This window comes from Lupinus angustifolius, unplaced genomic scaffold, assembly GCF_001865875.1.
Source record: "Lupinus angustifolius cultivar Tanjil unplaced genomic scaffold, LupAngTanjil_v1.0 Scaffold_1_922, whole genome shotgun sequence".
NCBI lineage: Eukaryota > Viridiplantae > Streptophyta > Magnoliopsida > Fabales > Fabaceae > Lupinus > Lupinus angustifolius.
Genome location: NW_017716239.1, coordinates 18,179 through 43,072, shown reverse-complemented (window position 1 = coordinate 43,072; position 24,894 = coordinate 18,179). Strand labels below are relative to the sequence as shown.

The 24,894-nt window shown below is 32.8% G+C and overlaps 1 protein-coding gene across 1 annotated transcript; it reads left to right on the top strand.

Annotated features, from left to right (window-relative positions):
* The first annotated feature begins 8,520 nt into the window (after positions 1 to 8,520).
* Positions 8,521 to 14,596, top strand: LOC109337065 (probable methyltransferase PMT2). Its single transcript, XM_019573936.1, has 7 exons — positions 8,521 to 8,787; positions 9,739 to 10,420; positions 10,963 to 11,173; positions 11,632 to 11,917; positions 12,506 to 12,871; positions 13,770 to 13,847; positions 14,033 to 14,596. Exons 2-7 carry the CDS (start codon positions 9,770 to 9,772, stop codon positions 14,262 to 14,264), a joined length of 1,824 nt encoding a protein of 607 aa, XP_019429481.1. The 5' UTR covers positions 8,521 to 8,787; positions 9,739 to 9,769; the 3' UTR covers positions 14,265 to 14,596.
* The last annotated feature ends 10,298 nt before the right edge of the window (positions 14,597 to 24,894 follow it).

The following is a 24,894-nucleotide window of genomic DNA, read 5'->3' as shown; positions in this document are numbered from 1 at the left end:
ATGGAATTCGTACGACTCAATTGAGATGTACAAGTCATGCCTTAGAGGACCACACTACTATGTACAAGGTTAGCTAACCAAGGCTGGATCCATGACTGTTGAGAATAGGCTTATCCATTATCTTATTGCCAATGTGTGGTTCAACAAAACACTAATCGTGCTCAACCAACGGGTAATAACTTGAAGCTTATGTATGTTGTAAAGGAAGGAATCATGGTTAATTGGTCTGCTAAGATTTTGAAAGTGATGTCTAGCATCGCTTCATCTGCATCTAAATTGCTAGCCTATGGGATCTTTATATCTCGTGTCATTGAGCATGTTGGCATTCACACAAGTAATGAGGAAATAATTGTTGTGAATCCCAGGGAGCATCTCATAGATGATAGTTTGATACCCAAGATGAGTAATTACAAATATGGTGGAGTGTGGGCATATCAGGAGAACTATCAAACTACATTTTAGATTTCAGATGATGAAGAATATGTTATTCCAACTCAGCAAACTCAAGCATCACAACCGGATGAGGCTCCTAATATGCCTCAAGAACCATCTTTTGGTTTAGCTCATTTGGATGCTATGGAACAATGCCTCAATGAACGCATTGATTAGATATGACAATGAAAATTGAATATGTGGTTTAACTCTATTGTGATTGGGTTCAGGTTTTACCCGGTTATAATTTTCGGTTCATGCTTGGTATAGGTAATACCCTACCCCAATCCTGCCCTAAACCCGAATGATATATTTAAAATTACACAAATTTGTCTTTGTGTGAATTTGAGTTTCAAAACTAATAACTCAATTATCAATATATGGTAGCAACGTGTATATATATATAATAGTTTTGGGTTTCCAGTCACGTTCGGGTTACCCAAAACTGGATGATAGTATTGTTTTTAACCCCACTTAGTTCGGATTTGGGTTTGGGTAAGTGCAAAACCGGCCCCGATCTACCCTGTTGTCATTCCTAGCATTGATAATGGAGTGCACGCCATGGAAAATAGGATGCGATCCATGGAAGAAAGGTTCATGGTTGAGTTTCAAAGGCATGAACTAGAAAACAAAACTTGCTTTGATCAGCTTAGCTTTCTTTTCAAGACCATTTGCGGATTCTATCAATCACCTCCTAGTAGCTAGTCTAGTTAGGGCAATCATAAGTAGTCATAGTTGGCTTTGTCTAGGGTGTGTGTCTTTTTAGTCATTATTGTTTGGTTTGTACTTTTAATGACTATGTATGTTTTAAATTATATTTTCTTTGATAATTTGGCATATGTACTTTGGATTTTATTGACTTGTCCTCTTATGTTTGAAATGGATGGCTATCATGAATTATATGTGTTGATCACATTCCATTATTTTATTTCTTATTCTTTCTTCAATACAACTGTTATAATTGTTGAATATATGATGAATCTAACATTTAATACCAAATAAAAATCAGGAAATTTTTCCTGGAATTTCTGAAATATACCTTATTTAATCGATTAATTATAGATATAATCGATTAACAGCGGCACAATTTGCAAATTTCAGTGAATTGATAACCTGCTTAATCGATTAAGTCCATGTATAATCGAGTAAGATCGGATATAATTGTATTATCTCTTTACTTTTGGCTAATTCTTATGTGTAACATTGCTTTTTGATTATGTCAAAAGGGGGAGAAAAGTTTGTTGTCTGTGTTTTATAGATTTGATGGTGACAACCTCCTAGGGTTGCCTTTGTTTTAGGATCGTTTTTAGCTTGAAATTATGAGTGTTGTCAATTAAAATACGGTTTTCATGTTGGTTAAGATTTTAGGTCAATTTTTAGGTTTGATTTGTGTATGGAATTGAGTTAGGGTTTGTGTGATTGAGAGTATAGGTTTTAAGGTCTCGGTGAGGATGATTGCTTAGGATCTTGGAAGGTTTGGTTATAGTTTGGCGATGTATGAGTGAGTAGGGTCTCATTTTGGGGATAATTGTATGTGTGGATGTTGGAATGTGTTTGGCCAAGGATATGGAGGATGTATGAGGTTGAATGGTCATAGATGGATGTGTTTAGGGTAGGAATGTGGGGCTGTTTTGGATGAAGGGTATGTGTATAGGATTAAGTCAAGGCTTAGGTTTACGCTTTGGGATGGAGGTCACAGTTTGATCATATGGTTTAGGGTAGGTCACGGTTTTGAGTGTGTGTGAGGGAAATGGATAAGATATGGAAGGAGAATGCACCACAAGCATGGGATGCTTGACAAGGGAAGGGAAGTTCACCACAAGCTAGGAAGCTTGATAAGAACAATATGGTGGCCATGGCCACAAGGGAATTTAGGAGAAAACTCTTCTTAACTAAAACTCAACATTTTATCCAAAATAAACTTAAACTTTTCATTAATGAAATGAATTACATAAATAGGAAATTCATAAATTGACTATCTAGGCCTAACTTACAAATGACATTTGAAAAATAAAATCCTAACTAAGTAATGTAATTTAATTGTTTCTGTTAGGATTTTAAAGTTTGTTGGCTAATTTGACTTGGCCTTGTTTGCATAGGCCGAATTCATTAATGATTGATTTGAAAAGATTGAAACTTGAATACCTTGAATGAGTCTTGATTACTATATATTCACACGCCTCTTTAACTTTGAATTTCCTTGTTGGTTTGTGAATTGATTAATCTTCAATGTTGGCCGAATTATCTCTTTTGGTTGAGGCTGATTAAAAAAAGATTTGACCACTTTATCTCCTTGTTGTCAATTTCCTTGAAATATGCTAATTGTTTTGCCATCTTGAACCGTGCCTTATCTCCTAATACTTTAAAAGAGGCACCACTTTGTCCAATTCCTTACATCTTCCTATCTTCATCCCAACTTGTCTTTAGCCGTGCCACATTTGTTCAACTTGATCATGCCACTTGAAATCAAAATATCTAGTCGTGCCATGCTTGAATGACTTGACTTGTTCGAACTCCTTTACTTGAATCAAGCTTGAATTTAAGTCTCACAATTCCTCTAACTGTGTCAAGCCTAAGTTAAAGCATGTAGCCACTATTGGGCCAATTTACAAGGAAATAAATAATTTTCCAACCCCAAATTGCATCAAGTTAAATGACTAAAACACTTTAATGAAAAAAAAAGATAAATCCTAAGACTACCCATGAGAATTAAATTCTCATTTATTAATCTTATGCAAATAAAAAGTAAACTAAATTAAATAGAAACCTAAGGACATAAGTGCCCTTCCCCATGTGATCTCCAAAGTCAATTGTGTCCTTTATGATCTTGAGTGGTCCTGATTTGGCTTTGGCCCTAATCATAGGACCTTCTTAGCCTCTTTTGCCCTTTGATTCAGAACTTGAACTATGATGGTTTACATCATTTGATGCATTACAAGCTTCCGCAAGATACAAATTATAAAATGCACAAAGTGAGGGGGAGCTAATTTTCAAGCTCAAAGCAAATCTCAAAAAAAATTGATTTTCTTTCAAGAAGGTTACAAGATTTGCAAGATTGGTTTATTATCATCAAAAGAGGATATTATGAATGCAAGCATGCAAGAACATAATTTTTATGAGAAAAATGTGAAAGCTTAAAGACAATGACATATCAACAACAACATGAATACTCATATTCAAGCTTCAAGAAAAGATCATCAAGGCTAGAGTAATATTTGTATTTTTAGGTCCTAAGGTTCTTTGAATGGTAAGAGTCTAAGTTGGATAAACCTTATGATAAATCTCACATAATTAGAGCATGAACATACATAATAAAAGAATTTCATACATAACATGACTTAGGTGCATTTAGTATGCATACATGATTTTGGGTATTAATACTTAAATCATTTTCAAAATTATGCATCATGCATCAATCATTCATGTCAGAGGTTCATGAAAAATTAACTAAGTCTTTTCATAAAAACGTTAATCGATTAAGGACATGGTTAATCGATTAAGTTAGTTTCTATTTTGGAATATTGGACGTTTTAAAGGAATGTTAATCTATTAAGTGGTTATTTAATGGATTATCCCCAACAGAATAGTTTGAAACGGAATGGTGTTTTACCATCCTTTCCTATAGGCAAAATCAGTACAAGAATTTTTATACTTACAGAAACTTGGTGCAATATTGATACACATTTTTCAAGAGTACAGATAAAGAAACTTCTATGTGAAAAGAGAGAGTTTTGTGAATCTTTGAAAGAGTTTATATTCATACCTTGAGAGTTTTCAATATTTTCCTTTTTGAATCATAATCATTCATATTCATCTCTAAACTTATGAGATTCATCATATGGTAGTTTTGTTATGAATGTTAGTGTATGACTAGCACATTTTAGGTGTAAAAGAACATTGTACACATCTTTACGTTCGATTTGTAAATTTTTATCTTTAAGGGTGTGAGGTATCACCTCAATGGAAGAGAGAAATTTAGGAGAAATCCTAGGTTGTAGTCAATTTCCAAGAAGAGGTCTCATTAGGTAGACATGGTTGTAAGTGGTGATGAGCCATTAGAAGTTAGGCCCAAGAGAATTCTTGGTGGAAGAAGTGTTTTGTATAAATAAACATTTGATTTGTTCTTAGTTAAGAAAATCTCCCAAGATCAAAAAGGGAGGACTAGATGTAGAATGCATGTGGATTGGCAATTGAACTAGGATAAATCAGTTGTGGTATCTTCTTCTCTCTTACCCTACTATTTTACTTACATGTAATTATCGTATTTTTGCTTTATCTGATTACATTTGTTTAGAGATCATTGCAAAAGTGAATCTGCTATGTTAATCACATTCAGTAATATGTTTAAGAACATATTATATTAGTTTAATCATTGCTTTCTTACTACATCGAGAACCAAAAGATTTTCAAGAAAACCAGTAGGTTAATCGATTAACTCCAACTTTATGTTAATTGATTGAGAAACCATTTAATCGATTAAAACCAATAATTTTTGGGATTGTCTTTTGTAATTCGATTTGAGTTTAATTGTTACTTGAACCACCTATTCATCCCCTTCTAGGTGAAGTTACACGCTCTACATGTTGCATTCTTTTCGGACTTCCCTTTGAAGGGATTTTTCTTCAGTGTAGGACAACCTGCCTTCATTGGCCTGGCTTCACACACTCAAAGAAAGTGAACGTATGACCATATGTTGAAGCTTCATTGCTTATTGTGAATCTCTTTCATGGTCCTAATTTCCTCACCTTGTTTCTCTTAAGCAACTTGATGGACTTCTTGACTAGTAAACTCATGTCCTTCATGCCTTCTTTCTCTAAATCATCATCAGAGGTCTCACATATATCTGCATTTTCATTGAGCGGGATATTTTTATTCTTCTTTTCTTGTTCTTCGTGATGCTTGAGTTGGCTTAACTCCAACTCAAATTTTCTGCAATTTGCCAAAAAGTGTAGCCAACGACATTTTGGATAGACTCTTCTTTTTGGAGATGGTTGTCACTTTACTTTGCCAAATTCTGGTAAGTTACCTAAGAACTTTAAGGTTGAGATCATTATTGGATTGCACTTTGCTTATAGCAATAAGATGGTTAATAAGGTGGGTAAACCTTTTCTAAAGATCTGAGATCTTCTCTCCAGGCTTCATGCGAAACATCTTATACTCTTGTGCGAGAGTATTGAGTCTGGACCTTTTGACTTCATCGGCTCCCTCATGAGTGGTCTCTATGTTATCCCACATTTATTTGGCAGACTTATAGTTTGACACCCTAAAGAACTCATCTATGCCTAAGGCTGATGTGAGGATGTTTTTGACCTTTAGGTCAAATTGAACCTTCTTCTTGCCATTGCCATTCTAGGAAGATTTTGGTTTTATCTCCCTTGCACCATCTATTACTACAAAGGGTACGTAAGGTCCCTCTTCAATCGCATTCCATATGTCAAGATCCTAAGACTCTATAAAGATTCGCATTCAGATCTTCCAAAAATTATAACATTCTCCAATAAAGCTTGGAGGGCGATTGATGTTGAAACCTTCTTCTAAGAAAGATTTTGAGGTCATCTTTTAGAACATGATCTAGGGAGTATCTTGCCTAAACTAAGCTCTAATACCAATTGTATCAAGTTGACAAACTAAGAGGAGGGTGAATTAGTTTTTTGCACTAAGTCAGAATTTTCGTAATTTTAAATGTAAGAGTATGAGGAAACATAATAGTTGCAGAAAATAAATTAATTAAATACATAACATATAAATGTAAAGAGTAGGGAAAGGAGTAGAGATACACTATAAACTTTATACTGGTTTACATTTTTGTCCACCAAAGGCTATATCTAGTCATCTTGTCACACAAGAGATTTTCACTAATTTAATGAGTTGCAATTACAAATCTGACCCCGAGATTATGGGTACGCCAATATCTCTACTATTCTCCCTACTCTTTACATTTACATGTTTTATACTTAGTTTTTTGCAACTATTCAGCTACTACATACTCTTACATTTAATAGATATTTTTGGTGATATTTTACAATTCAATGAGGTGGGAATATGAAAGTTTATGATCAATTGTGTCTACAACTCACTTACATAAAATATCATAATATTTACAACGTAAACACTCAAGTATTTTTTTTTTACTTAGCTTGCTTCTGTATAAGATATATAAAATATACACTTAAGCTTTTCTTTTCAAATGACTACAAATCACTTGTAATTGCTAGCTTCATTCTTCTGAAGTACTTTTCTTTTTTATTTTTATATCTTCATAGAACTTCTGACAATTTTCAACTTAGTATATGTTTAGGATTATCATTTATTGTAGTGTGTTCCATTAATTCTAGTATTGAGAAACATGTAAGGCAAAGAATCTGTTGTACCTTCAACCTAGTTCATATGTACAATTAATATGTTAGATCCAATGTATATGATTATTTCTTCTTGACATTTATAAGAAGTTCACTCTAATAACTATTTCAAACATAAAGGAATGTCTTCTTACACAATTCAGAGGTTTTCCTCATTATTCAGTTATGTGCTTGATTTTGTCTGCAAGAGTTTATAGTACAAGTTTTGCATTTACAAGAGTATCTTAATTACCATGAAACATAATATTTAATACAAGAATAATAATTGAAACAACAAATATTATTATTAGATGAGTATACTAATTATTTGAAATAAATACAAATGACTCAATGGGTAAAGATCATATATACTTGTACGAATAAAAACAATTATAAGCCATTAGACGTGATGAGTATTGGACACACTTGTTATTAGACGCATTTGTCATTAGATAGATGCGACTTTAGATATACTTGGTTCTAGATGCAATAATAAATAGAAAGGCTTGATTCTTTGGATGTGATAACTCATTGTACGAGCTTAGTTACTAGACGTGGTGGCTGAACATTTGAAAAAGTATTTTTCTAACATACATAGCTATGGATGTGTGTGAAAAAATTTCTTTCCATTATATTTTTCATCTCAAAACCATCTTATACACAAACACGAAACTATTTTGCTTTATGGATTTAATTATTTGTTATTCATGAGGAAAGTTTAAGAGATTAATAGAAAATGTTTGGTTCTAGACAAAAAGATATTTAAATCGCCTTTATAATTCCAACAACGGAAAATTCTAATATCAAGTTACTATGAGTGTGTAGGATGAAATATCTACACTCTTAGATAAAGGCTAAACATCATGGTTGTTATCACAATTTTTCTAACCAAATATCTTATTTTTACAAAATTTAGCGAATAGGAGGTGAATGATTATTACGTGATTGGCTTTCTGTGCAGAATCTGTCATAACATATTCAATTATTCTAAGCAGTCATGTACAAAGACATACATAAGCAAATATTTACTTTCGTATTTGTCATTTGAATATTGCATTTTTTATATATTTTATGGAAACAAATATCATATTTTTATTACTAAACCTATTATACATTCTAATTGGAGTTTTTCATTTAATTTACTATGTTAGATGATATTAAAAGATACATAATTAGTTTTGAATAACAAATACCTTGGAACTTATCATGAGGAATACGAATAAAATATAAATATTGTATATTCAATATCAAAAAATAGGAATCCAGATTGTTATGTATGGATTGTGATGAATCTAGAACTCTAGAAAAAAGATATAATATAAATGGTGAGTCATTACAATAGGTTAGAGGACAACATGTATTAGGCTTATTATTTGTGAGTCATTGAATTTAGGGGGGAAATTTCTTAAAATATATGTACACGGCATTACCCTACTTATAAGAGACTAGTGCTTGTGAACATGGTTACAATAATATAATTACAATCATTCATAATAAATAATTAGTATAATATAGCACTATCATTATTTATTTATATTAATTTTTCGAATAATCAATATTGGTTAAATATAAATAGTGATGATTATGTATAAAATTAAATGTTGTTACATGCGTTGACGTTGACAAATAATTATAATCATATATGAATTTGCATTTGGAGGATGAGTGGACGGTTATGATTGGCGAAAAGCGAAGGGTCTCCCCGCTTTGGAACAAAAGTGCTTAACATCGTAATTCAACGAACCAATGAGAAATTTTTTGCTAAGAGAGCGAATCAAGAAGCAACAATAGCAAAGAGAGACATTTACGTGTACTCGTTAGTTTTGAAAACACACAATGCCACAAACAAAAAACACAACAAAACAAACACACACCACAACGTTCCCTCTTCTCCAATCATTCCCAGCATTTTTCAATATCTCAACAAATCATTTTTCATCATCATCCTCTACTTGATTTCATAGGGCCCCACCACCTCTCACGATTTTCATCATTTATTATTTCCTCTCTCACACCAGTAAGCATTCTCTCTTTCACGTTTTGTTGATTTTAACGCCTTCTCTTAACCGCTGATGTAATAGATATAGATTTTCTTTTTGTGGATTTATTTTTCACGTTGAGGGAGTGTGGATTAATGAAATCTCAAATTATTTATTGTGTTGGATTTTGAATTAATTTGGCATAACTAGGAATTCTGTGAAACATTCTTAGGAAAATTGTCACCGCCGTTTCGGTTATTTGGAAATCCGTGCACAATCACAGAAATGGTATTATTATTATATTGTATATAAATTTTTACAATCAAAATCTATAATAATTTCGGTTATGTTGTTGAGTGATGTGTACTAATGCAAAATGTTTCTGAGTATAGAACCTACTTAGAGAACCAGTTCCAACATGCTGTGCGGATGTTATGTGGTCTAGAAAAATAATCTGTTATTCTTATTAGGTCTCATTATTAACAACTCAAAAATGTTACCTTTTTAGTGAGAATATATTAATTAACATTAATATATTAAAGAGAAAACAATTGGTGTAAAGATTTTTTTCTCTATTATTGCTTTAATGAAACTAATATACATTGTACAAAACTTTGCATTCAGCCTGCATTAATAGTAAACAGTATATTAAATACTTTTTTGTGCGACTACAATAATTATCATCTGTAAAAATAGAACAGTGAAGACATTGAAAATTTCAAATTATTCTCATATATCATTGGGTCTGGATATGTAAATTTTGAGAGACCAAATTTGGTGTATATATTTAAATTTTGAGAAATCAAATTGGGTGTTCACAGTATATATATTTATGAATTTTATCATATCTCCCTTTAATCCTCTTACTATTCTAAAGATATGCAATTTATTTTTCATATACTACCTTTTTTATTTTAGTGGTAGTAGTAATAAATGATAATCTACATTATATTTATGGCTTAATGTATTTCAATTAAACCATGTTTCAGATTCAGTACTACTTTATAAAGATTCATCATCATGGCTACAAAAGGGAACCCAGGAGACAATAGAAACAATAAGACTTCAATGTATTTTCTCATCATTGTAGCCTTGTGTACTTTCTTCTATGTATTGGGATTATGGCAACACAGTGGTTTTGGAAAAGGAGACAGAATAGCTGTTGAAATTACCAAGCAAACAGATTGCAGTGTTCTCTCTGATCTAAACTATGAAACACACCAAGATGGTGATGCTGGAACACTTGATACTAGTTCTGATTCTGAACTCAAGGAGTTCAAGCCATGTGATGATCGCTACATTGATTACACACCTTGTCATGATCAAACTAGAGCTATGACATTTCCCAGAGAAAATATGAACTATAGAGAAAGGCATTGTCCTCCTCAAGAAGAGAAATTGTATTGTCTCATAGCTGCACCTAGAGGGTATGCAACACCATTTCCATGGCCTCAGAGTCGAGATTATGTTCCATATGCAAATGCGCCTTATAAGAGTTTGACAGTTGAGAAGGCTGTGCAGAATTGGATACAGTATGAAGGGAATGTTTTCAGGTTCCCTGGTGGAGGAACACAGTTTCCTAAGGGAGCTGATGCTTATATTGATGAACTTGCATCTGTTATTCCATTTGATAATGGGATGGTTAGAACTGCATTAGATACTGGCTGTGGGGTAAGTCAAATCATAAGTAAACATTTTTGTTTAACTTCACTCAATGTTTTAAATTGCAGTTGCGATTGCATTACAGTTGTGGTTATTACGTTTGCGTTCATTGTAGCCGTTATGATATGGATTATGGCCTGTTACAGAATGAATTATTTTGTGATTAAAAAATATTTTTTCAATTTTATGCGGTCTGATGCAGCTAGACCTAATACAACCATATCATTGTGATTTGATGTCATACTATAATTATGGTGTGATGTGGGTGCAACGGCCAGCACAAACCACAGTAGCCACATCATGATGTGATCCATAATTTCAATCATTGCCCTGACTATTTTATATGATGTTTGCATGAAGAAACTATTGTCCATAACGAGCTCCTAATGGAATCTTCTGCTTTTGAAATCATTCAAGAAAAATAAAATCCTTTATTAAAAGCCCCAACTTTTTTTCTCTGTTTCCCCCTTTTCAAATTGTGAGCTTGTATTTTTGTAGATAGCTTTCATTCATTTGTATTCCAGCTTATTTGCTGGTTTTGATTGTCTTAGGTTGCTAGTTTCGGCGCGTACCTGTTTAAGAAAAATGTGATTGCAATGTCAATTGCACCAAGGGACTCTCATGAAGCACAAGTTCAATTTGCATTGGAAAGAGGTGTTCCAGCAATAATTGGTGTTATTGGGACCATAATGCTGCCTTTCCCTTCTGGAGCCTTCGACATGGCACATTGTTCTCGTTGTTTGATTCCATGGGGTGCAAATGGTAATAACTGAAAAAGATGTGTGTGGCTTATGACAATCGAAGTGTTTCTTTGAATTCAACTAATGAATTTCTCCTTATCTAATTAGGAAATGATTATGTGGGTTATACGGAACTTGATTTATAATGATTTTCAAAGCCCCTTTATCTGTACTACATCTTGTTTTTATATAACCAAGGTTATCCCTCGCTTTGTGGGTAAGGAACTAATCACTTTCGGGTGTTTGGCTGCCACTCCTAACCAACATTACTTACACTAATCAAACATTTGACCTTTTGATCTACCTAGAGATCTAGGGGAGCCTTACACCACTAGACCAACTCTATTTTGGTTGGACTAGATTAAGTTATGTGTTTCTTGTTTTTTATTTACTGTTCAATGGTTCTTTAACAGCAGTAATTTCGATTTTAGGTAGTGAAAAATTATTTTTAAAAACTGTATTTGTTGGGAAATTTTGTAGATGGAATGTACATGAAGGAAGTTGACAGAGTTCTTAGGCCTGGTGGTTACTGGGTACTTTCTGGACCTCCTATCAACTGGAAGACTAACTACCAAGCATGGCAGCGTCCCTCAGAGGAGCTTGAGGAGGAGCAAAGGAAGATTGAGGATGTTGCTAAACTTCTTTGCTGGGAAAAGAAACATGAGAAGGGTGAAATCGCGATCTGGCAAAAAAGAGCAAATAATGATGAATGCAGTGAAGATACTCAATCTACAATATGTCAATCAACTAATGCTGATGATGTCTGGTAAGTTGCTTCACTTCACTTCTACTCAATGCTCTTTTTGTTTCAATCATTATCTATTTCAGAGCTAATACTTTATGTTCAGGAAGTCAGTTATGTGTTACCTAGTAGGACATATGTATAACAATTTTGAAGTAACTACCTAAATTTCATGTCAATTCATACTTTATGGATAACAAAATAAATTACTAAAAGAGGGCAGCCTAATGCGCGAGGCTCCCACCTGGTTGGACCTAGGGAGGGTAGATATACATAGCCTTATCGCCGCAAGCAGGGAGAGGGAGATTGTTTCCAAGAACAAAAAAAAGTTAAGAGTACCTTATTAAAAACTTTGCAATCCTCTTTTTCTCTGAGATTCTGCTCCTTTTGGCTCTAGTCTCAAATATATTTCCTAATCTTTTGTATTGAAAACTTCTAAGAAGTTTGGATTTTATTCTATATATATGCTTTCTCTAAGAATTATTTGTTGACTGGTATCAGATTTTCAATCCTTTATTATGTAAACTTACCAGTATAGTCCCTAACATATAGATTATAGGACTATTGGTTTCAAAACCTATCTGAAGGCTCTATTGCTCTAATACTGTCTAGGTACAAGAAGATGGAGAACTGTATAACTCCTTCTAAAGGTAGTGGTCTTTGGAAGCCTTTCCCTGAGAGACTCAATGCTGTTCCTTCCAGAATAAGCAGTGGATCTGTTCCTGGTGTATCTGTGGAGGTATTTGAGAAGGACAACCGATTATGGAAGAAGCATGTGAATGCTTACAAGCGAGTCAACAAAATCCTCGAGTCAGGGAGGTATCGCAACATCATGGACATGAATGCTGGTTTGGGAAGTTTTGCTGCTGCACTAGATTCTCCCAAATTATGGGTTATGAATGTTCTGCCAACAATTGCTGAGAAAACTAATCTGGGTGTTATATTCGAGCGGGGATTGATTGGCATTTATCATGATTGGTAAGTTCTGAGACATGGTTTCCTTTCTTTTCTTTTCTTCTTGGTCTCTACAAATTTTATATGTCGTTTAATTGGCTATGTTGATAATAAGTTTGTCCTATTTATATATTAAGATGTCAACTCTTGGATTTGAGTAGCCTTGTGCTTTGACTGCACAAAGAGAATTTGTAAATAGCATGCTATTTTGTTATTGAAAATTTTGCAAACCAGACAAATTGGAATTGTTTGTTGATCGATTTTAAACTTCAAGTGCTGTCTGTTTTCTTGAAGAAGAAGAAGAAGAAAGAAGTATAGGCCTATGGGTGTCATTTTGCTAAACTAAGTGTCAATAGTCTGAGTTGCAAAGACTCGCATTCCGTTGTTCGCAATATGCTTTCTTTGGGCAGAGAGTATAACAATGGTTGTGTCTAGCCTACAACACGAAGTCGGGATGGATCGAAAAGAGATGAAACAACAAAAGCCTTACATTCGAAAAACCATTGTTTCTTTAGTCTCTACACAGTAAAATTGGATTTGATATCCATGCGTCTCTAGTCCCTACTTCACTTTGAAACTCATTTTTCCTTCTTAGTTCAAAACTGAACCCGAGACTGGTGAAAGTCATTTTGATGGAGGACTTCTTATTCTCTGTTAATTTTTGGCAGATAGCAGGTATAATTATAATTATTTGAAGGTCGAGAAATGTAAGTATGGAAATAATAGTTAGGTTCTCATACTCTGCAGGGATTTTTAATCTGAATTTACGCAACAATATTCTACGATATAAATAGTTGATGTTTAGTCTAGTTGGCTTATTAGTAGTTTTGATCTCTCATGATGCAAAATTGCAAATGGGAAAAAGGAGGGGGTATGAGAAAGAGAGCCTTGTTCTGTTAAATAATTTTCTCTTTTCTACCAGGTGTGAAGCATTCTCCACATATCCAAGAACTTATGACCTTATCCATGCAAATGGTCTTTTCAGCTTGTACAAGAATGAGTAAGTTTATGTTTTTATCTTTTTGTTTTCTATTTTTAGGTTTTGTTACCGATCTTCCATAAGAATTGTATCTTTTTCATGCCTAGATGTGCTTGTCTAAAGCACCTAGATATTTTGTAACCAAAAAGATAGTTACAACTACTTCATTTTCTCCCTGACTCAAATGGTCAATCAAATCAATACAGATGTAGTGCAGAAGACATTCTATTGGAGATGGACCGAATTTTACGGCCTGAAGGAGCAGTAATATTCCGAGATCAAGCAGAAGTGCTAGTGAAGGTGAGACGAATTGTGAAAGGAATGAGATGGAAGACCAAAATGGTGGATCATGAGGATGGTCCACCGATTTCCGAGAAGGTGTTGTTTGCTGTCAAAAGGTATTGGGTTGCAGGTGACAACACCACAAGCTCAGATTGATAAGCTCTAGCAGTACTAGAATGGAAGTTCCAAAATGAGAGCTGACACAATTCTTAAAAATTTGTGATTTTGGATTCAAGGTATTTCCAGCTGAGTTCCGAGGCTGGGCAGAAGAAATTGTCTGATATCTAACATCAATGAGCATATGTTTATTTTATTAGATGTATAGTAGTTCTTTTTCTTTTTTTGGGAGTTAATAAATCATAGTCATCAGATATCTTACATGGCTTCAATTTTCAGATTAAGTAGAGCTGGCTTTTGGATTTCAATTTACAGATTATTGTTTGTTAACCATTGTCTCCAGTTTATGAATGGATTTAAGGACTTATGTATCTTATATTCATTTTGTAGCTTGAATAGATTCTCATAGCAGTGGTTCCTGGCTTAAAAGTCTGTAATCTTTTGTAGTTTTGTATTATATATATCTCCACACAAATTTTTCCAGCTGATATTACCTATGTAGACATCCAAAGAGTATGATCTAATCAAGATTTTAATTTAACAGTAAAAGATCCTGCTCCTATGCATCCACATAAAATATGCAAATGGTGAGGTTTTCAATGTGTACAAATTATTAGAGGTTGCTCTTTTTCTGTAAAGCTTATGCCATGTAACTTCGTGAAGGCTTTAATGTGAGAATAATAAGAAACTTAGTGTAATATTATGGTGCATTTGATAGTGTGTTTAAATTTAGATAATCTTAAGAAAAAATAATTTTGAGAAAATAATATTGGGAGCAAATAAAAGCTTTTATCTTCAAAATAAGCTATGAAAACTGTTAAAGGTTGTTAGATTTTTTTTCTGATTCTCGGCAATGCTGACATTTCTTAAAGGTTGCTGTAATTTTCTATATTATAATTGGAGTTAGCATATGATAATACTGAGTGCAAGATTTGTATAGAATTTTAAAGTAATTAAAAAATAGTAATTTAAAATTTTAATAAAAGCAATTTTTTATATTTTGATTGATTGTTTCTACATTAAGTGTTGGTAAGTTTTTTAACATCACGCTAATTTAGATTCATGGAACCTTCTAAGTTGTTTAAATGGATTTCACCTAATTTTTTACATATTTTCATACTTCCTTATAATTTAAATAATTCAACTAATGTTTTAATACATCTCTCCTATTCTAAAAAACTTTTAAATGGATCCCACGCCTTATCTTATACTTATATATTTACCGTATTTTTCTCTTAACCTACCACACAAATTGTAAGGAACATTGCTTATATAACAACCAATCTAGTTATGCATTAAGAAAAGGGGCATGAAAGACTTGTTGCTCTAATGGTGAAAAATGACACAAATGATCATTTCTAATTAGAACCTAGGACAACCAGTGTGGAGCAAGATCCAGTTGTTTATTTTGTAGTTATGCCTTTTTTGGGTGAGAAAATTATGTATATATAGATAGTGTAAGTTTTTTACATAATTAGTGTATCATCTACCATTCATTTTTATCATCATTGACTCTTAAATAAAAATAATACAAATGAATGTTGGATGATATACTAAACATATATAAATCTTTATATTTTCAGTATATAGATATTTTGGATAAGTATAGTCTCTATGGCTAATTAATCTATTTGAGAAATGGAATGGCATATCAATAGTATGGTATGTGATAAACTAATTAAGTAATTTAAAAAATGTGCTAGTAGTTTCTGCATTTTGAAATGCTAAGAGTATCAATTTCTCCATGGTGGTTGTTGATAATATTTTTGCCCATGATAGAGCTTGTTAGGGCAAGTTCTGCATGGGATAAAGATGAGAGTGAAAATGAGGTGGTAGAAGTGAGAAATATGGATGAGGTTTTATATACTCTGCCATTATAAGAGTGCATTCGATGTGTTTCTTTTCATTTTATGCTTTTGACTATTTTTATTTCGGTGATTTGTTTAGATGAAAGAATAAGGTTTGACCTGTTTGTGTGTCTTTCTTGCTTGTTCATGGTGGTTTAGTTCTAATTTTTATTTTGGAAAATAATGGGGTTTAGGTAGGATGATATTGGAATTCTTTTGTGATGTTTTTAATCTTCATATGAAGAATGTTTTAAAGGTGGTTATCAATTCTTAAGGGTTGACTACAAATCACTCTAATAAAATTTAAATTTTACTCACTATGCAAATGTTCAAGTCATATACCCCTTTATTTATGCAAAATTTTATAGAAATCACAAAAATTCTTGTAAATCGTTTTTTAGTTTAAAATGGTGATTGTTGATACAAATGGAACATTTGGAGTGTGAAATGAAAAAACTCTAAGTCATACATATGATGGTGGAAACACTTCAAGAGTGTCTATAAGGCTCAAAATGCACTTTAGGGGTGCGCTCTAAGGAGTACAAGAGTTTTGTGATAGGTAAGGACACAAAAACCACCTTAGGCTCGGTTCATGTTCGGATCAAGCTTGGGCCTAAGCGGAAATTTTATTTTTCTGGGACGTGTTTACCAAGTCAACATGGTCCTTGCTTGCATTTAAAGGATGAGGAGAGAGAATCGATCAATATGATAGTTGGGTTGATCTTGATATTGGTCATTAGATTGATATGGCCATAGGGGCTCTCCGCCTATAATTAGAGGTGTTCTCTATTCAGAAAAAATACACCAGTTGAGATATATTTCCTCAACTTTTATTCTCGACTCCCTCTTTCTTTTTGTGGTACTAGAATTGACATGAGTATTCCTATTGTGGGAAATTCGAGAATTGATATTGGTAGCCATAATGTGCGTGTATTCGATATCGGTTCTTGTAGTGGAGTAAGAATACAAAACAAATAACTAGGCTATTTTATCCTGAGATGACCTGGTTGATAATCGGCTTGTACATTTGGGCAGTGCCACGAAATGTCTTAAAAAGACTACATGGTTGTGACTCAACTAGTAAAAACTTTTGGTGTCATAATTAATTGTTGCAAGTCATTTGCAACAATTTTAAGACGTATCCTTCTATAGTGGCATTCGTGAAGAATATTACTAGATCTAATAGTTTTGACCTTAACAAATAATTTCGAGCATACAAGTGATTACTTATGTAAGAGTTTCATATTGAATGGGACGTATGGTGATCTTTGTGATTATTACAACTCATATAAGTTTGTCAAATTAATTTTGTATGCACTTGAAAATAAATATGAAACTAAGTTGTGACTAAAAAGTATATTTGTAAACAATAAGACTTGCATGTTTTATGACCTAAATTCAAAAGTGATCATTGAATCAACGATCCTGACTTCAAGAAAATAATTTCTCTTTCAAATCGAGAAATAGTTGTGCCACTTCAACAAGTCACATACGTAGGATTAGGGATAGTGACAAAAATGAAGGGTTAGAAATAGAACCTAGAAGAAGCAAGGGAGCAAAATATGCTAAAGATTAGGGGTGTTCGCTGTCCATTTGGATCGGTTTTAAGCAAAAAATTATCCGATCCAAACGCGTAATTAGTATACGGTTCGGTCCGGTCTGGTCCATTTATATTAAGATGTCCGATCCAATCCGGTCCAAAAATTATATGTGGTTTCCGTCTGGTTTGGATCGGCCTTTTTTTTATATATTAAATTATAAACCCCTTCAATTTCAGCCTACAACACCAACAAGGCAACAATCAGAACAATGAAGAAAAGTTTGATTCTCTTAGTAGTAAGATTAGAAACATCAAAATAGTCTAATGATCCAATCATTTTTAACAATTTCATGATCCAATCAATCAAAAAACAATAAAAAACAACAACACAACAGCAAAAAGTAAACAACAATAGCAACACTAAAGTAAACAGCAACAATAACGATGGTAACAGCAGCAACCGTAACAGTAACAACACTGTGAAGCCCGAATTCTCCATTCACACCCAACACCATAATATTAGTACACTTACCCAAAACGAAGAAAGTGACGGTTGATGGAAGAGAGAATGGTGAAGGAGAAATGAAGGAGGAGGGCGTGGTGAAGGAGAGAGGATGGAAGAGGGCATGGATAGAGGTGTGGTGGAGGAGGGCATGGACAGAGGCATGCTGGAGGAGGGCGTGGACAGAGGATTGAGGAATGAGGAATTAGGATATCTGCAATGCTTAAGTTAAAACTTAAGAGATACACTTAACAATATCGGTCCGGTCTGAATCCAAGACGTGAAACTGAAGACTGGACCGGACCTATCGGTCCTTAAAAAATAAATCCAATATAATCCAAATTCATTCGGATTTTGCAGTTTCGGTCTACTTTGGATCGATTTGCAGTTTTTGTTTTGGACCGGTCTGGATTTGAACACCCCTACTAAAGAGTATGGGCCTGATTATGTGACCTATACATTGGAAGAAGATTCATCCAATCTCTAAGAAGCTTTGACTTCTTTGGATGCTGATTTGTGGGAAGTAGACATAAATAATGAGATGGATTTTCTAGAGTCTAACAAGACTTGACATTTATTCGACTTGCCTCCTATTTGCAAACCGATTAGTTATAAGTGGATATTGAAAAATCAACTGAAACCCGATGACATAGTGGATAAATACAAGGCTCACCTTGTAGCCAAGGGTTTTAGGCAAAAGGAGAATGTAGATTTTTTCGACAGCTTATCACGTATGAATATAATAACATCTATTAGAGTACTAATATTGTTTGTTGTGATACATAATTTAGTATAACATAAAATGGATGTTAAGACTGTTTTTTAAATGGTGATTTATGTGAAGAAGATCTTGCTCCTGGCCTTGGCACGATTTTGATGAAGACACCAGAATCACCAAAATGAAGAAAAAGGAAGAAGACCTTGAAAACATAGAAGATCAAGCTTCAAAGGTTCTAGATTTTATAAGCCTTCTAAGTTAGGTTCTTTTGTCCTTAATATTTTATATATACTTAGTCGTAATGCTCAAAGTGAAAACCATTTTTGAAATCAATTTGAAAGTTAGTCAAAAGAAATTAATTTTCAATATGCTAAGTAACAGGTTACTTGACCTGGGTAACATGTTACAGGACCTGAGTAACAAGTTACTTAAATTGTGTGACAGTGATTAACAAGTTACTAGGACTGAGTAATATGTTACCCAAGTTGAGTAATGAGTTACCTAGCAAAAATGACATATAGTGATGATTACTCTAAGAAGTAGCCTATTACTCAGTTAGATAGAATTTTGGGTAATCGGTTACTACTTGTTGTAATCAGTTACAGGGAGTTGTTACGCTAGATTTTCAAATCCAAACTAAACAAATTTCACCCAAAACAAATGGGATTCATTCAAAACATCTTATACCTTTATAATGAGGTATAATGCTTGGTTGGAAGCCTATTTAAAGCCTTGAAACATCCAATTTTGCACGGACTTGAATACACAACTTTCATACAACCTTTCAAACAAATTATTTGCACTTTGTTCTTGCAACTTGAATTGTAAATTTTCAGAATTTCTTGAAGTTGCAACCAAGTCTTTTCTTTGAGTTTTCATATATAAAACACTAAGAGCATTGTGTACTATTTGTATAGAAATACACTAAGGATTGTAAGAAATAACATTGTTATATATTGTAAGGAAATTTTTGCCCTAGTTATATTCTTTATTCATCTTGTGTAAACTTTTCAATACAAAGTATGGTAGAAAAGGGGAGAGTGTTGCTTAGAAGAGTAAGTCTTCTAAGTGTGTGAGATATTTGTGAGTGCGTAATGTATTGTTAATCTCAAGGAGAGATTTGTAATTGCAAATCAGAATATCAATGGAAAAATCTTTTATGTTGTAAGAGTAATAGACGTAGTCTTCGATGGACAAGAAGGTGAACCAGTATAAAATTGTTAGTGTATCTCTTCTCTTCTCCTTACTCTCTTTGTTTTCATTTTATGTACTTGATTAAATTTCTGCATCATTTCCGCTGCAACATATTCTAACATTTTATAGGAGAAAATTTTGATCTTGTTCAGAAAACTAATTCACCATTTCTCAGTTTGCCATCTTAACCTTACATAATAAATCTATATGGAGTAATTTAAAGGTTTTTTAATTCATGATCAAGAAAATAAGGTTTGCAAGTTATATAATTCAATGTCTGATCTTAAGCAAGAACCAAAATATTGGCACGAAAAGATTGACAATTTAATTGCCTTGAATGAGTGTAAGGTGAATGTAAGTAACAAATATATTTATTACAAGTCAAAAAAATGACATTTGCACTATCATATGTCTATATGTAGACGACCTACTCATATTTGGTTCCAACATTCATGTTGTGAGTAATGTGAGATCATAGCCCTTAGAGACAAGTGTAATCTTTGGTATAAATGTTATAAGGTCAAAGAAGGAATTTATTTGGATTAGACTCACTACTTTGAGAAGATCATAAAGAAATATATTTTTTTTTTTGTGTAAACTTGCTAGCATATTATATGATCCAAGTGTAAAACTGTTTAAAAACACTAGTGAAGGGCTAGGATAAAGTGAGTATGCTAGCATCATTGGCAGCTTTCAATATAACACTAATTGGACTAGAATCGACATAGCCTATGTTGTGGGATTATTAAGCAGGTTTACTACTAGACCTAATATGGAGCATTGACATGCTATAGAAATGGTCATGAGATACCTTAAAAAACAATGAACCTTGGATTACTCTACCAAAAGTTTCTTACTGCCCTAAAAGGATTCAACGATGCTAATTGGAATATTCTTTCAGATGATTCCAAAGCAACCAATGACTATATATTTAGCATAGTTGGTGGACATGTTTCTTGGAAATTAAAGAAATAGACTAATTTCGCTCTATCTATTTTGGAAGTTGAGATAATAGTTCTGGCAATAGCTAGTGAAGAAGCAAGTTGGCTGAGAAGCTTGCTTACAGAGATTTCCCTATGGGAAAAATCGATAAAAGTTGTGTTGATCCAATGTAATAGTAACACAGCTATCGCAATGATTGAGAATTGATTTTATAATAGTAAGACACGACATACATGTTGTAGGCACAATATTGTTGGAGAGTTACTCTCATTTAGAGATGTCAAAAGGAGCGGACCCAGACAGGCCCGCCCACCAAAGCCTGAAAATTTATAGGGCATGAGTATCATATTAGGTATTTTTTATTGAATCCGGACTTTTTATCCCGAACCAACCGGACTATATTGAAACCGGGCTCGGGCCAGGCGTGTTCAGGCTACCCACTTTTCCTTTTTTTTTTTAATGTTTTTTGGGACCTTTAGCTTTGTAATAAGCTTTGGATAAAAATTATCTTACAAAATGACTTATAATAAATATTATTGTATGAACTTTGAATAAAAAATAGAGTAATGTCAATAACATAAATATTTATAAATTATAATAATGTCATAAAAGTTTAAAGTTAAGTATTATATTATTTTTCCTATTTTGGAAAGTATCAAGCACAATAACCAAATAGTGTATCAAATCAAATGAGAAGACATTAAACCATATAGTTTACATTTTTCATTTCCTAATTGTGTATTTAATTATATTTAACTTCTAAAACAAAAACATAATAAGGAAAATAATTTTTACAACAAAACTAAAAGACAACATGATTGTTTACTATAGAGAAGTTCACACAACCAAATTTAACATAATAATTTACAATAAAGTATTGATAAATATCATACAAAGGATCTTCATATAGAAATTAAAGAATAACGATCATATATTACGAAGGTGGTTACACTTTGACATATAGAATTCATTCTAAACTTGATTCTATATTACCATTACTACAAATCAAAGTGATATTATTTTGATAGTATCCAAAGGTTTATATATTAAATTGAAGTTACAAATTATATTATGTTAGGGTGAGAGTCTAATAAAAATAAGAGATTTAGTAAATGAGTTATGTTAAAAATCATATACGTGGACTTGACATCACATCTAAACTCAAAGACAAGGTATTAGATCTATAAATTTGATTGCATTAGGCAAAATAAATGTGTTAAAAAAGTTATACATTAATATCGAATGATATATACATATATATTAAATAGATTAAATATGTTAAAATTTAAACAAATATTTGTTAGTATTATGTGAGTCGGTCCACCACAACCTGCAACCCGCAACCCGCTTAGTATAGGTTTGGGCTACAATTTGATATGCATAACTTGTATATGGACTTTTTAGTTTGGTCTAGTTTAGCCTGAACCCATTCGGTCAGCCCATTTTGACACCTCTACTTTCAATAGGAGTTATTAGAGTGGATCATGTACGCACTGACGATACATTGATAGATCCTTTTACAAAATGATTAACTAGATAGAAAGTCCATAATATTTCTAAGAGTATAAGACTATTTTCCTTAGAATGACGATCACTCACAACGGTAACCAGAAATAACTAACTAGAGATCCCAAGAAATGGGTTCAATGTGTAATAACATGTTTTGAAATGATATGAGATTGAACATGCTATAAAATAATGAGAAGCATGATTCTTGTAGTATATGAAATGTTGAGTTATATTTGTTGAGTTACATTTGGAGTGCAGTATCTAGACTATAAGGTACTCTTAATAGACTCATATTTGTGAATGTGTACGCATACTTCTTATGAAATTTAAGGGCATAAATTTCTAGAGTGTTCACTATACTAAGATAGACGTGCATGACCTTTAACGCACATGCTTTAAAAAATACACCCTTAAAAAGGTTGTTTGTGCTTTGATGTTGGAGATAGAGTTCAAGACTAAGTGTCAGTCTAGTAAAATCTGAATCGTACTCACTATGCAAAGGGTCAAGTTGTATGACATCTTTTTATGTCTAACTTTCACAATGATGTATGGATGGCGATATAGAAACCATGACCTAAAATAAAACGCATTCTTATGATAGTTTTGAAACAATCTAGACATCAAGACAAAACAATCATAAACAAATTCAATTCAAGCTAAGTCTTTGGGTCATAACTATAGATGGCAAAATGGGCATTGCCCATGGGCATGCCCGCATAGCCTGCAATGTATTGCAGGCATGACATGTAAGTTATTCCCATTTGCCTGTTTTGCTCGGCACGTTTGCCAGCAAAGCTCGCGGGCATAATATAAGGAAAAAAAGAATAAAAAATTAAATAAATTATGATATAATGTGATTTAATTTTTCGAAAAAACTGTGATGTAATATGATTTAGTAAACTTTATAAAAAATATCAAAGCTTTTTTAAATTTTGTTCTCTTTTGACTACTTAATTTAATTCATTTTTATTTTATTACATTAATTTTTTTATTTTTAAACTATTCATCAATGCTCGTGGACCGCCCGTTAGCTCATTTTAAAATGGGCAGGGCCTGTCATTTTGTCCGTTATGCCATTGCGGCCATGCCTACGCCCGCTTTAACTGTTGTGGGCATTTGCGGGCACGACAAAACGGGTCGGGCTGCCCGTTTTTCCATCTCTAGTCATAACAACTACATAAATTAGTGTCACTCCTCTCTCATCACTCTCATGTGTTTGAAAGTCAGTTTCACTCAAAAAGTTTCATGAAAGTAAATTATCGCCAGTCATTGTATTTGAATGTATGCAAAAATCAAAAGGTCTTTAAGTGGTTGTAATGGAGCCAATGTGAATGATTTAAGGTGAGATAAACAAAGAAAATATAATTTAAAATACTTAAAATTATTTATCAAAATACTTCAACTTTTTAGGCATCTGATTGAAGCATTGAGATTCTCTTAATATATTTTACTTTATCATATGATCTTTTTCGATCAACCCTTCTCTTTATAACATACTTTTTTAATTCTTTCTCTTTTAGTATACTTTGTATTTTTATTTTATTTTTTCATTTCATTCTTATGATTTTATAAAAGAGAAAGAATGATTTGTTTTCTCAACATACCCTTGTGATGAAAAGTTTACAACAAGATGAAGAATTCTACAAAGGCTTTGGATTGCTTTTACAAGTTTTGACAAATCTATAACTTACAATCCTTGACCTCACAATATAAATACTTGGTATACAATACTCTTAATCTTTTGAAAATTTAGATCACTTTGCACTTTATCAAGCAACTTTAGAAAATTTGAAAGTTTAGAAACAAAGTCGCTTAAGAAAAATGTGTAGAATTTTGTTTTACCAAGTATTTGAAAGTTTTGTGTGATTGTAAGCAATTGTGTATTTCATGTGTTATGAATTTGGATGTCTTAATGCCTTTAAATAGGCTTCCAATCAGCTATGCTAACCTTCCATGAATAGGAGACATGATTGGAATGAAACCTATTCATTTTGGATGAAAGTTGTTCATTTGAATTTGAAAATCTAGTTTCAAGAGCTCTATGTAATCGATTGTCGCGATATGGTAATCGATGACTCAAAAGTTTTGTCCAAGGTGGTAATCGATTAATTCATCTTATTAATCGGTTACATCATTCAGTTTTGCTTTTGTAACTGTTTTCTCAGTCAGATAACCTATTATGCACTTCGAGTAATCTGTTACCAACTGCCACACAGTTTAGGTAACATGTTACCTAGTTCTGGTAACCTGTTACTCAGGTCAAGTAACTCATTACTTAGCAATTTGACTTTGCATTTTAGACATATCCAATTCTTTAAAAATGATTTTCATTCTTTGAGCATTGAAACTAAATATTAAAGCGAGTGTAAGGATAGAAGTAGTTATGTGAAGACTTAATCTATAATTCTCTTGAAGCT